Raw genomic sequence first — 15191 nt, forward strand, 5'->3', positions numbered from 1 at the left:
TCATCTATATACAATTCAGAATCATCAATCACGGAGTCGCAAAATGTTTCATTTAAACGAATAACATCAAATTATGCATTTCTCAGAAGTAATCTAAGTTTGTTACTCTAGCAGCTAAGCAAGGAATATTCAAATGAGCAAATTTTAAGCCTCTGTTTCTAAACAGAGGAACTGTACCACCTTCTTACTGTTTAATTTTTACTCTTATTCAGTTCATGAGATTGTTCCTGAAGATTATGATGCAGTATGCCAGTACTAGAGACAGAGTTTAACTGCATGTTGCCATGACGAGATATGGATGCTCGTGCCATCCTTGTTGAGCTTTTGTCAGTGGAAGCATTGGAAGAGCAGGTGCAGATTTGAGCCTCCCTCTCAGTGCAATCATCTCGAAATCCTGCGTTGAAGATCCAACAACTTCAGCGTAGGACGTTTGCTGAGTAGGTGTAGGTGGCCCTTGAGGTCGCTCAATGGAGTGGTGTAGATTCGAGGCAAGAACAACTTGTCCTGCCATTGATGTGGACCCTATCTCTGCCAAGGTGTTTGTCACCTATGTTATCGTTGTCAATGAAACCCCATCTCCTTTCACGGGCAGCTCTTTTCAATCGCCCATTTATTAAAACATGACTACGAGCCAATGGCTGAATCGTTTATATTTTACAAGCAAGTTTTAAAAATACATGAAATACAATACTAAAAACGGTAAAATATACAAACGCCAGATGATACTCAGAGTATTATATACCACAAAACAAAACAAAAATCATTAACAAAAAAGTCATAAAACACAATTCATGGAGAGAAGTAATCTTCAATATACAAAGGTGATGACTCTACTCAACACAACTGTTTCAATTATTTTCATATAGGCCTAGTGGTCTATTTTCACATATAGTGGTCTGATCGATACGTCACCGGACAGTGGATAGCGTCCCGGTTCACCGCGGCACCAATGTCCTTTGCCAAGTTATTAATCTAAATTTGCCACTTTCCACCCAGGTGAGGGAAATGGTCACCTGGCAGGAACAAATTCCTATATAAGAACCCATTATTATTCTTAATTTGAAATCACAGGAAATAATAAACCAAATTAAGCAAGTATTCTTTAGTTAAATATGGCTTTATAGAGGACTCGGCGCATCAGGACAAATATAGGAAAGAAAATTATTCATGAGATTTGAGAGAACTGCGTGATCAGGATGGATACTGTCTTTAAAATTCTGAGCTATGGTCATATCCCACGCGTCAAGGAATGCCAGTTCTGGAGAATCCTTCAAGATTGACTTCAACGCCAGGTCCAAGGTCCTAACATACCACTCGCTGTTCTGTAACTGATAGAGGATCTTCTTGTAATTTCTGGTGTTGGCGCTTTTGAAGACCACCAGTGTTTGAGGACTTCTTGTATGCAGTCTCTGGACAGCCGCCTTGATATCTCGCATTCTCTGTTCGTACATCTCTATAGGATATGTCGTGTAGTGTGTTCCAACGCAAATAAGGATTACTGATCTTGAGTCTACCTTGAGGTCGTCTAATTCATTGACAATGTAAGTCACCGTCTCTTTGCGAATATATGCCGCTGGACGAGCGGGAAAACCATGAAATTTGAAATGTACAGAGATGTTGAACTTATCGCTCTTAGCGCACATTGGACCTCTTGTACTCTCACTAACATCTATTGGATTCTTCCCCACTATCTCAGGTTTGTATTTGTTGGCAAATTCCAAGTAGAATTGTCTAGAAGTTGAGTCGCCGAAAATATGGACTGGTCTGTTCTGCAGGCACTGTAAGACATCTGTTTTGGTAAATCGACGGAGTTTGCATTGATCTGAAAACCAGATGTTCTTGCTATAGAAGCCCGAAGGAGAAGGGTTGTGTAAGTGTTGTCCTGGTCTGCAGGAAGGTAGAGAATCTTGATAGGCAAACACCTTCTTCTTCCAGTCTGTAGAGTTGTAGAAGTAAGAAAATTGACAAGGGATTGTGAACTTGTGAAATTATGAACGACACCTCCAGTTCTGTAGTATACACGTACACTGTATATTGTCATTATATCCCTATAAAGAAACTTTGTAACGCTCGGACCTTCACTAAAACCCCCTCAAAAGGGAAGTTTAGATTTGCAAGTCGACAGCTTTGACTGCAACGTTTGAAGTCAGCTCAAGGCACTGCGCATGCATCACGTCGTCTCAGTCGGTGATCGAGAATGCGTCAACCTTGATTTTCCTAAATCTAGTACGGTACTATTATGCCGCGTGTGCATAAAATATACAGTTCCTCGGGTAGACAAAGCAACACCCCTTCCCTGCTAGTATGTAAAAATGTGTATAACAGGTGTCACATGCATATTCACCTGTTCTACACACTTTTACATAATAGCTGTGAAGGGATGTTCTTTTGTCTACCACAGCAAATGTTGAGGGTAGAATGAGGAACTGTATATTTTGTCCTCTTTCTTTGTCCGTCATGTTCGTAGTGTTACTTCCTGCATGCATGTATATCGTCGAGTGCAATCTAAAAGATTTCTAATTGTAGTCATTGCAACATTGGGAGTTGAGTACGTTGACACGCATGATCAGTCGGCGTTCGTCGTGTTCTCATCCACTCAATCTAAAAGTCCCTAATAATCAATAAAAGCTTAACATTGGCATTCGATCCAATATCAATTCTATCTTTAGTTACAAAGAAAATTACTCTAACTTTTTCCTAGAATGTTTTTAATGCAGGAACTTATTTCAATGCATAAGCAAAGATCATTATACTCACTGTTAGAGTCCCCAACTACGTTGATGGTTGGAAGGTGGTGTTTGATAGGCAACTTATGTCTGCAATTAAAAGAAATAACTTATATTTTGTTATGAATGGATGATCACGCGTCGAAGGAAATATATATCATATGTTTGTAATTGGAAACAAAACATCGCAAAATCACCGTGTCATGACAAAACCAGCTTGTTTACAACAAATTTCGTTCGTCACCAGGGCTAGAGCCAATCATGATTTTAAGTCACCAAGGCCTACTAAGTGTTTTGCTAAAAATCAAATAATTTCCTATTTAACAAGAAATTGATTTTAAGCACAAAAAGTAATGTGCGGGACTTAGTTAGTATTTATGCAAACTTACGTAGCTTTAATTCATGACTATAATACTGAGGAAATACTGGTTGTTACTGGGGTAGCATGGAATCCCCCATGTACGGTAAATTGTAAAAATAGGGGGCACTTATCCTACTCGGAAAATAAATGCACAGAAAATATGATAAACTTGAGTTCTGGTAAAAAAAGAAAATGAATTCTCACAGAATCTAACGAAACTTACACTGAATGTTCAAGATTACAAATAAATGTCATGTGCCAAACAATTTTGGAAGAAAATGTATACTGGCTGAGTAATGAGCATAGAAAGATAAGGAAATCAGGGTAGTACTAGCCCCGACACCATTTGTGTTGTCCCACAAACATTTTTTTCTGTGTACAGTGATTGTTATACTTCACCAAGACTCGGCCAAATTTATTATGATTTTGATGACTCCAGAACCTTGTAGTGCACACCAATACTTACAGGCTACATGATCTACTGTTTCTGATCCATTCCACACTTTTCTTTCACAATACAATCGCATTACCAAGACTCACCTGTATCTTTAAGGCTACTGTTTCCTACGCTTCTTTTTAGTTTGTTCACCCCTCTCACTTTCCCATGGCCCCGTGCTCCGCTGTACGTATTCGTAAAATTACACCCTGAACAAATTCCCCGGTAAACTACCCCGGACAATTACCCCATGGGGACAATTACCGCAAAGCCAATCAACGCTCCCGCTCCAGGTAATTACCCCCAATACAATTAACCCCAGGACAAAATAATCCCAAGAGATTCCCAACCCCTAACCTCCTCAGAACAATTACTAGGAGGTGATGAATGAAATCGAGGTCTACACGAAGGAACGGAGAGAGCGGACAGCCAGGTGAGAATGTGAATTGAAGGGGTTCCCTTTTCCATGTAAGAGACTTTATGAATTAAATAAAAATTGCCCTTAGGTGGTAATTTTCTAGGGGGATTGGTTCAGGTGGTAAATCTTCAGGGAGAATTGGTTTAACCGCCCCCCCACCCCCACCCCACCCTGTAGCAACGCCTCTGTCGGTACTGTTAGGAATGTAACGAAGGAATGGAACATCTGAGTCATCTGGAAAGAGAATGAATGTCATGCATGATGGAGAGAGAAGCTCAATGGAATGACTGACTAATCAGATATCACTTCTGCTGTCTAGATTCTTCTGTCAATATTCTGTCATGCTAGCGGCAGATCAAACAAGCATTATGGGTATTAGGCTCACACTTTTCCTTCTTAGTCTCTTTGCAAATATGATGACATAAGTAAAGTATTACTTACATCTGGAATATTGTTAGCTCTTCCTTGCTGACGGCCCTCATCGTGTACTTCTCGCATAAATTGTGGTCTATCGTGTACAGCTTCCAGTCATCACAAGATAAAGCCTTATTAGAGGGCGCTACACAGAGCCATGGATAGCCTGATCTTTCATCCGTGAAGTTACAAAGAGATTGCTGTCAGCATCAATACAAACGAAACAAATTAATTCGCATACATGCACCCATCCACTCTCACACGCATACACATACTTGCTACACACATACAGTACCCTTACATACAATTGATACACATGGCTACAACTGATACACATACATTTGATATAGGTAATTACAATTCAGACTCATAGTTATTGATATGCATATGTTAAGTATTTATTCAGATTTTTGCAAGATTGACTTTCATTTATTTATATTTCTTCAAAAAAACAGAGGTTTGGGTTATGAGTAAACATTTGACTCCTGACATTTACGATGTCCCTGTCAAGGTCTACCCCCCCCCCAATTCAGTAAAGAACCCCTATAGTATTTCACTAAAGGACATTATTCTTACACAATACACAATCCTGTTATATTTCCTAGAAACAGCTTTTTTTTAACCCTTGCAGTTAATTACACACAAAAAGGAATATAGAAAGCAGAGCATGTACATGTATTTATATTTACGTTGTGCACAAAATAATGATTCCAAACTTTCGGCATTATAGCCTGTGTAGAGGGAGAGTGCCGAAGCTGTGACGTCATAAAAATATTTTTTTTTGAATTTCTAAATTTGTTCTTCATTTTCCGAAAGAGCAGCAAAAATAATGTTCAAATAGGAACTCGGTGTTATTTGCTCTCGCTCTTAATGGTTAGGAGCCAGAGCAAATAACACTGAGTTCCTATAGGAAATATATTTATTCAGGTGGTCATATCTCAGCCAATACTTAACACATTCAATTGATTTTGACATATGGACATTATTTGTAATGCTCTTTTGGAATATGAAGAAAAAAATGATAAATTCTAAAAATTGATTTTTGATGACGTCACACTTCACCACTCTATATTACCAAGACAATGGACAGAATAAACCTCAAGATTATGCAATATACTTCAGTTACCATTACAATTATATTTACGTAAATGTTAAAATCTTATGTACTATTTTGTTTCGTTCTCTTCGTTGTACAGTACATCTGAGGACGAATGTGCAATGAAACACGAAATGAAATAAAATGAAAGAGAGAGAGAGAGAGATCTACTACTTACATTACGGATGACCTTTGGAAGGCACATAACATCTTCAGAGATGTCGACCCCGGAGTCAAGAGTTTTCAGGTAGCGCCCCTTGAAGACCATCCTACCGGGCTCTAGGTCTCGAATCCTTCGCAGAACCCTCACAGCCTCGCTGGGATGAACCAACGTCACAATCACTGCAACCTTCCCAGGCCATCGTAACGTCACATCAGCAATGTAAGAACCATTTCCTAGGTCATTTGTGACGTCAATGCTCCAGGATGACTGTGTTTCTGCAGTGTATAGTTTGACCCGGAAGTAGTCACCTCCGCAAGTCTTGATGACGTTGTTTACATCCCTTGCTGTAATGCGGATCTGTAGAGTGTCGTTGACCTTATACGATGTCTTGGCGTTGATGACCTCTGCCATTGAGAAGACATTGCTGGTCGGCGAAAGACTTTTGCTAATGTTCTGTGACAAACACGGATCGTTTGACCAGTTTAAACTGGTTTCATTTGGCTTGATGAGCAATATTGTCTACAGACAAAATAAAACATTATAATTAAATGTCTTGGGGAGATACGAGTTGGTATAGCGGTAATATCATTGGTATAATACGAATAATATTAAGCTTTTCACACACTGGGGAGCATTCCAGCCAGGTGTTACTTGACGCTCAAAAAGTGTTTGACCAACAATGACGGTCGCATCCTACCGGGTAGCCATTAATGGCTACCCGGTAGGATGTGATAAATTTAACACCTGGGTGGAGAGTAGCAAGTGCAGGTTAATATATTGTCAAATGATATTTAGTGCCATGTCGGGATTTGAACCATCGACCTTCGCATCTCCAGTCAAGCGCCTTAAACCACGCGACCACGACACGGCCATGAGCTCTTTGTCTTGGGCTTCAAATTGACTCAGTGGACCCCAGTTCGAGACTGGTTGAGTCACATCTTTCGGATGGTCCCCACTCCCCAGACGTAGACAATCATGTATGGTTGATACACCAGTGGCGGATCCAGGGGGGGGCCGAAACGGCCGCGGAGAAGAGAAAAGGAGAAGAGGAGGAAAAGAAAGGAGAAGAGAAAAGAAAGGAGAAGAGAAAGGAAAAAAGAAGAGAAAGGAAAAGAGAAGAGAAAAGATAAAGAACAAAGCCCCCCCCCCTCCCGGAGGGACCGAATTTGTGTTCCCAAAATTTCAGATAAAGAGGTACTTTTCACGCAACAAAGTCCGGCCCGTAATACACAAAAATCCGGCCCGTACTGACCTTACACACCGGAGATAGAGGGGTGTTTTCAAAGAGAGGGAACATACATGTGCGTACCTTAGATAACACTGCGTGGATGGGGGTGGGGGGGGGGGGGGTGGGTGGGAAAAAGAAAAGTCGGGTGAGAAAGGGGGAAAGACAAGGAAATGGGACTAAGTGACAGTAACGACGAATGAGGGAAAACTGTAATCGGGAGATTTGGGGTCATTCCAGAAGGCTTGGCAAACGTCATTGAATAGAGGGGGGCCGGGCCGGTGTCGTGGCGTTATGTGTCTTAGCGAAATCACGTCTGTACAGACGCATATCGCCAGGCGATATGCGTCTTAGAGACGCGTCTCGCCGCATTCCACCGGCGATATGCGTCTCCTAGATCGGCGATATGAGTCTGCGATTGGCGAAAAGTGTCCACTCGATTTGTTAACGTTTATTTTCAGAAAAACCTTAAAACAAAAAGTTTGGCGTATTATTTAGTGGGTTTTATGTTTGAAGTGTTATGTTTTTATGATGGGACGTTGCAAAAAATGTTGACTTGCAATCGATTGCAAATAACTCATATTTTGCAACTATATCAAACGAAATCTCTACATTAAAACAAAATGGCGATATATTTTCAATAATTAAGTTTAATGTCAGAATAACTTAAATGTCAATATATTTCTAATCATCCTCGGGGCAATTATTCACTGCACAGCCATTAATTTAAATCGTTTAACATGTCTACATGCATATTCGGAATACGAGTCTGAATTCTTAGACTGGGCGCGCGGAAATGTACGTACGTACGTCCAGGCCGCGCATATTTTGTTTACACAACTGTTATTAAGCTAGTTTATTCAAGTACAGGCGCGTACACAGGGGGAGGGGGGGGGGGGGTTAACCCCCCCTTTGGTTATTTTCTGTGTGTAAACCCCCATAACCCCCCTAACCCCCCCTTTATTTCATTTATTTATTTATTTTTTATAAAAAAAAAAAAAATTCCCATGGCTGACCTATAAAAGGTGACCTTACCCCCCCGCAAAATGTCAATTTTTCAAATTTCGAGACCCAACAAAAAAAAGAAGAAAAGTGTCCTCTTATTAATTGTCGGCAGGGGCGGCGATCCCAGGGGGACGGGGGACACGTCCCCCCGGAAATCCGAAAAAGTGCAAAAAAATAATAGCAAACACTGACTAAAGACTGCAGCACACTTATAAGCTCTGGAGGGCCCAAGAGTACAGCGTTTAGACTAATAAAAATGAAGAAAAAAAAATATTCTCGCTCGTTCGCTATAGCATCCCTTAATATCCCTAAACATACAAGTAAATATTGTAGAAAATCTATATTCCATTGGTATCACGTAAGCACAGTTTACACTGTATATTTACAAGATTAAGAGTTATAGAAATAGATCAGTGCTAGTGTGCTACAAAAATGAATATTCCGCTTGCTCTTTTCAGTAAGGAGTAATACAAGATATTAAGTGTATATATTTGCCAGGCTGATAATTTAACATCGGTAGAGCAGTGGTCTTGTAATCCGGTGACCCGGGTTCGAAACCAAGTCAAGGCGCTAGTGCTCTTTTGGAAGGCATTATTCCTCATTACCAGGCCCCTCGGAGAGGACCTAAAGCCGTCGGCCGTCTGGTTACTTACTAAAAAAACAAGCATTTATGCTTTCTTAGCAGTCAGGTAAAATACCCGCTACCAGGCTGATATTTGCCATTTCAACTCCCATAGCGATATCAATATACATGTATATGACAGAGGTCTAGAGTGGGAAATAGAAATCCTAAACTGATATTTACAACCCTTCGGACTACCCACAAGTTACCAGCAAAGTAAAAGAGGTATATTGATTGGTTTTATAATATAGTTTTGCTAAGGAAAGTAATTTTTTAATACAACAAAACCTGTGAGGGGTAGTCAGTGCCGTCACCTTCGCCCCTCTCGTTCAAAATGCTCCATCGCCCCCCCCCCCCCGCACTGGCGTACTGATGGGGGCTTGGGGCAGTTGCCCCCCCCCCAAAAAAAAAAGATTCAAACGTATTTCTCACTTTTTTGTAAATTATACTGTCGTATTCGTTTATGGAAAATTCCCAAATTAACAGTGAGCCAAAAATATGCTTATTTAGAAGCCTACGTGTCAAGGCCCGCGGATCGGGAGGCTCGAGCCCCCCCCCCCCACCCCTCACTTTTTTGAAAAAAGTGTCGCAATATATGCTCGTCTGACCGTAATTAAATACCTAAAATCCCTGAGCTTGCGGGGGATCCACCCCTTGGGTCCTACAATGGACCCTATAAGGCGGGCCCCTGGATGCTTATCTGACGGTAATTAAATGCCTAAAACCCCCGAGCTTCCAGGGGCTCTGCCCTTGGACCCCACTAAGGGCCATAAGGAGGGCCCCTATATGCTCATTTAACCGTAATTTAATGCGTAAAACCCCTGAGCTTTAGGGGGCCCCTTGACCCCACGTCAATTAACGACCTGACAGTGTCACAAATAAACGCCTAAAACCCCTGAGCTTCAGGGGGTCCACCCCTTGACCCCCTTTGGGGCTTTTCCCCTGGACCCCAAGCAGCAAAGGAAATATAGTCTCAAACAAATCTACACATTCAAGCTCACTCACACATGATATATTGCGACACTTTCAAGGCTACTTATTATTTCAATTTCATGTATATACAAACGGCAACAGTTTCAATATATAATGTAAGTTCTTCCCACTTAAATCATTGGTCTGGAAACAATTATTTGCCCATTGTTGGATATTGTACAGGATTTCCCGGCCAAATTCGCGAGTTTGTCATTCAAATTAATTTGTCTTGCGTTCAAATTCGACGGTTTTAGTGCAGTCAGGTATATCTCGGGTTTATATTCCTTTTTCTAGTTTTCAAATCTATGAACTTTTCGTTAGAATCTACGTATGTTTCATTCAAATTAATGAACAATCTGCTTCTTTCGCTATTTGGTCATTCGATTTGGCGCAACACGATTTTCTGACAACTCGACAGTGTACTTCTAGCATTCTAATTCATTTGTAGCATTCAATTTAGCACTTTGTGCACTTAAATTGATGGTCAATATACATGTCTCGTTTATTACACACTTTTTATAGCTCATTCTTTTTTTTTCATGTGTATTTCATCATATTTCATTTTCTTGCATTTATACACTTATACTTATTAGATTTATGTGATATTCATCAGCATTTAAGTTTGATCGTTAAAAAGAAAAAAACGACTTGCATCTACGGACCTGATGGTCTCAATATATTTGTAAATGTTCATGTAAGGAAGTTGTTTGTCTTATGTTTCATCATAAATTAATCATAATTTCATCATAATTTCATTATGGAAGAAGGTTACAATACTGTGACTGGGGTAGGGACTAAAGTCAACAATTTGAACATGAATCATTATTTAGCCAAGTCTTTAGCCATCGATCTGCTGGCGAGCAAGTAAACTATAAAACTCTTTAAGAAAAACAGAGGGGTGTGCTGGGTATAAGAGACGATGTGAATTACTTTTGTAAAATTCCAAGTCTGTAGTAAAAAGGGGTGATTGAGGGTACCCCCAACTTTCCCGGGTATATGAACATGTCCGTGCAGAATTGCCATATCCCTTGATTTCGCCCCTTCTTTACTTTATGTTTGACCCATAGCTCTGCATTGTCCTGAAAATTAATAACTGGAATAACAACTTAGAACCCAATGGCAAATCATGCATTTTAACTGCATTATTTAAAAACTTTAAAAGTTTGTTGCAATTCTTCCCCCTAATATTCCTAACTTGAATAAAAATATTACGAATACGAATGACAGGTGTTAATTTGAATGATAAAAATTACGCTTCGACAAGTGAATATTAATTTGAATGCTAGTTGAGCAGTTTCTAGATTGAATGGCAGATCTATGAAACCCTTCGACCAAAATCCTAAATTAAATACAAAAACTGGAAAATTGAATGATAATTGGCATGGTAAAGCCGATCTGCGCTAACTTAAATGCAAAGTAAATGAATTCGAATGACAAACACGCGAATTTGGCCGGGAAATCCTATATTACATTTCCACTAACGATGAATTTACATTGTAATGCAATTTTCACGTTTCCCAGGTTTATTTAGGAGAATAGAAGATTGATAGTGTTAAGTTGTTCGATAATATCACTCAATTCGATTTGATTGGAGATATATCTCACTAAAGGCTATTATACTCTCAAACAAATCTGCACCATTAAACTTCAAGCTCACTCACACATGATAATGCGACACTTTCGAAGCTACTTATTATTCCGAGTTCATGTATATACAAACGGCAACAGTTTCAATATAAAATGTAAGTTCTTCTCACTTAAATCATTGGTCTGGAAACAATTATTTGCCGATTGTAACATTGTAATGCAATTTTCAAGTATCTTAGATTTATTTAGGAGAATAGAAGATTGATATTGTTTAAGTTGTTCGATAACATCACTAAATTTGATTTGATTGGAGATATATCTCAGTAAAGGCTATATAGTCTCAAACAAATCTACACCATTAAACCTCAAGCTCAATCACACATGATATATTGCGACACTTTCAAGGCTACTTATTATTTCAAGTTCATGTATATACAAACGGCAACAGCTTCAATATTAAATGAAGTTCTTCTCACTTAAATCATCGGTCTGGAAACAACAATATTTGCCCATTGTTGTATATTATACAACATTTTCCATAACGATGAATATACATAGTAATGTAATTTTCAGGAAGACCATACTTGTCACTTGTTATATTTGTTATATGATACTAAAGCAAATCGTTACGCTTTAATCGATAGGATAATGTGAATAACGTGTCGAATAATAACATCATTACGTGCTATTATTAACCGGAATAGGCATGTAAACAACAATTTAAACACACTTTTGCCAGCAAGCAAGTTTTTCAACAAAGAACACAAAATGTGAACAACGTTTTACATTTTAGTCAGGACAGATTAGAAGATGCTTTAAAGCATGCCCTATAGTTGAAATGTAACAGTTGTCTTCTAAAGTCTTCCATATATAAATTTAAAGGAGGTCAATAGTCATTATGAAGGTTGACACATCAATATATATTGTGCATACATGTAACAATTTGAAAATATTTTTTCTTTGGGGGGGGGGGGGGGGGGTGAGGGCGTGGGAAATTCAGAAAGGGACCGATATGTGAAAAATTGGGTACTATAGGATTTCCCGGCCAAATTCGCGAGTTTGTCATTCAAATTCATTTGTCTTGCGTTCAAATTCGACGGTTTTAGTGCTTTCGGGTATATCTCGGGTTTATATTCCTTTTTCTAGATTTCTATGAAGTTTTCGTTAGAATCTATGTATGTTTCATTCCAATTAATAAATAAATTTCTTCTTTCGCTATTTGGTCATTCGATTTAGCGCAACACGATTTTCTGACATCGCGACGGTGTACTTTTAGCATTCTAATTGATTTGTAGCATTCAAATTAGCACTTTGTGCACTAAAATTAATGGTCAATATACATTTCTCGTTGTTTTAACACTTTTTATAGCTCATTCTTTTTCTTTCAAGATCGTTTTTTCATGTGTATTTCATCCTATTTTATTTTCTTGCATTCTCTTTATATACTTTTAGATTTATCAGATATTCATCAGCCTTTAAGTTTGATTGTTAAAAAAAGACTTACTGTACATTTACGGACTTGATGGTCTCAATATTTGTGTAAATTTTCATGTAAGGAAGTTGTTTGTCTTGTGTTTCATCATAAATTTATCACAATTTCATTATGGAGGAAGGGTACAATATTGTGACTGGGGTAGGTGTTTTCGTGGTATATGAACATGTCCGTTCAGAGATGCCATATTCCTTGTTTCGCCCTTTCTTTACCTAATGTCTGACTATAAACTTATGCTTTGTCCTCAAAATTAATAAATTGAATAACAGAAAAGACCCCAATAGCAAATCATGCATTTAATTGCTTTTTTTTAAAGCTGTAAATGTGTGTTGCATTTCTTCCCCCTAACATTCCTAACTTGAATAAACATAATTCGAATACGAATGACAAGTGTTAATTTGAATGATAAAAATGACGCCTCGACAAGTAACGATTAATTTGAATGCTAGTTGAGCAGTTTCTAAATTGAATGACAGATCTATGAAATCCTTCGACCAAAATCCTAAATTAAATACAAAATCGGGAAAATTGAATGATAATTGGCATGGCAAAGCTGATCTGAGCTAACTTAAATGCAAAGTAAATGAATTCGAATGAAATCCTATACTACTAGCCCATGGAATGTGGCCTAAAATGGACGTTTACTAATATCCTTCAAAATGTACGAGTAAATATTGTAGAAATATGTATTCTGTTGGTATCACGTAAACACAGTTTACATTGTATGTGTACAAGATTATGAGTTATAGAATAAGATCTGTGGTACAAAAATGAATATTCAGCTTGCTCTTTTAAAAAGTCCCTTCCTGCCTACTTACTAACATTTACCTAATTAGGTGGTCTGTTGAAAACAGATCACCTATTGTTTTCGTCAGAATTTTCTTTCTTATTTATTTATTTATTTATCAGGTGGGCTGTATAACGTACAGACCACCTTATAATTTCGTTAGAATTGCCTTTATTATATATTTTTCTTATTTCTAACCACTTTTTTGTGAACAAGATAACTTGGAAATGGCTCAATCAAATGCCTAGAAATTTGGCACACATATGTATAGACATATGTACAAAGCACAATAACGTTTTCAACATTGACCTTCACTGATGACGTCATCTAGGCGCCATTTTGTAAAATTTTACGAAAATCAACTCATGATCATATCTTCATAACCAAAAAGTAATTCTCATTCATATTTATCATGATTAAGGTCAATATCCGTCCGGTTAATTTCAGCTCAAATAATGCGCGCGTGCGCGTACGTCCGCGCGTCAATGCGCGCGCAAAATTTTAAAATGCTCAAAATCGTCTCAAAATCATTTTGCATACGTTTTAGGCCATTCTAAGCATTTTATAAAAAATCGCGCACACGCCCATGCGCGCGCGTTTTCGCGCGTAAAACTATTACATAACATAGAATCACCATTTTTTTTCTTTTATAATATTCCACATATATTTAAAAACAAATTGATACCATGTTTGTCTCTTTATGACTATTAATAACGGAATGATCGACCGTTTAACATAAATCTCGGTGCGCGCGAGCTCTTGTAATACATAGCATATATGGGCAAAAACATGCCTATACAAAATCCATTGTAGCTCTTTAGGATGCAAGGTGACCCCAATTTGTTTTCATATTTTGATAGAGTATGATTCGGAGATATTGTTTCATGTCACATTTGACCTTCAATTAACTCATGACGTCATTATAATGGCCTCCGAACTCAAAATTTCAATTTGCATATTATGACGTCAGCATATTTATGGAAAATTGATTGTATCTCTGTAAATAGTGATTGATTTTCTTCTAAATTTTGAAATGTTCTAGCTGAGACAATTTTCTACAAATGAAGTCATAACAATTGTTAATTTTGACAAAAGCATCATGGCGTATTTTTGTGATTAAAGGAGGCATGTCAATTTTCACATTTTGCGTGTATTCTCTATGGGACATGATTTTTTCTCAAAACTCGATTCTACATTCCCGTCTTTCGCGAGCAATATCTACGTCGTTTTAGCTTCATTTACGCTGAACTTCGAGTATGTTGTAGCTGAGACAAAAAGCTATCTTAAATGTACCCTTATTTTGTCTCAATTTTTTGTTGGATCAGCCCACCTATACTTGTTCCAAACAAGTATTACAAATCTAGTTTATTCTTTATTTTTATTTCCTTCACTTTTTTGTGAACAGGATAACTCAAGATCAGTTCAGTCAATTTCCTTCAATTTTGACACAGTCATAAATCATTGCCATAAGACGTTCCAGTAACATTTTCAAGGTCATCAAGTCATCGTGACGTCATGCAGGCGCCATTTTGTGAAATCACATTATCCATCATATCTTCATGATGCATAAGCAAAGGTCACTCATATTCATATCACATATACTTCAGGTCAAGGGTCAACAAGTCATGTCATCAAAGGTCACATAAAGGTCATGACGCGCACGTACGCGCGCGTCAAAATTTTAAAATGCTCAAAATCACTTAACTATTAAACGAGAGTACGAATCAGGTCATTTTAAGCATTTCAAAAATTTCCGTCCGTACTTGTCCCCGCGCGCGGTGCGCGCGCTCACAACGCGCGGAAAAGGTCAAATTCAATTTGTTTACATGATTTAGATTCCTCTTACCATAAATGACAATTTACATTAATTGCAGTCACTCTTGACCT

At 38.2% G+C, this 15191-nt stretch overlaps 1 protein-coding gene across 1 annotated transcript; it reads right to left on the bottom strand.

Annotated features, from left to right (window-relative positions):
- Nucleotides 1-268: 268 nt before the first annotated feature.
- Nucleotides 269-6025, bottom strand: LOC590594 (NXPE family member 3). The gene is made up of 5 exons (XM_030978139.1): nt 5630-6025; nt 4383-4555; nt 2758-2816; nt 1205-1936; nt 269-528 (listed from the first exon to the last, which is right to left on the bottom strand). The coding sequence occupies exons 1-5, from the start codon at nt 6023-6025 to the stop codon at nt 269-271; spliced, it is 1620 nt and encodes a 539-aa protein (XP_030833999.1).
- Nucleotides 6026-15191: the final 9166 nt, after the last annotated feature.

This window comes from Strongylocentrotus purpuratus, unplaced genomic scaffold, assembly GCF_000002235.5.
Source record: "Strongylocentrotus purpuratus isolate Spur 01 unplaced genomic scaffold, Spur_5.0 spur5_scaffold_1, whole genome shotgun sequence".
Classification (NCBI taxonomy): domain Eukaryota; kingdom Metazoa; phylum Echinodermata; class Echinoidea; order Camarodonta; family Strongylocentrotidae; genus Strongylocentrotus; species Strongylocentrotus purpuratus.

What these genes read in the sequence shown, in the direction of transcription:
- LOC590594 (XM_030978139.1), bottom strand. Translation starts at nt 6,025, where the DNA reads ATGGCAGAGGTCATCAACGCCAAGACATCGTATAAGGTCAACGACACT. An exon ending in TTCCAAAGGTCATCCGTAAT is followed by an intron (nt 4,556 to 5,629) that starts GTAAGTAGTAGA and finishes TGATGCTGACAG; the next exon opens with CAATCTCTTTGTAACTTCAC. An exon ending in CGTAGTTGGGGACTCTAACA is followed by an intron (nt 1,937 to 2,757) that starts GTGAGTATAATG and finishes ACAACTCTACAG; the next exon opens with ACTGGAAGAAGAAGGTGTTT.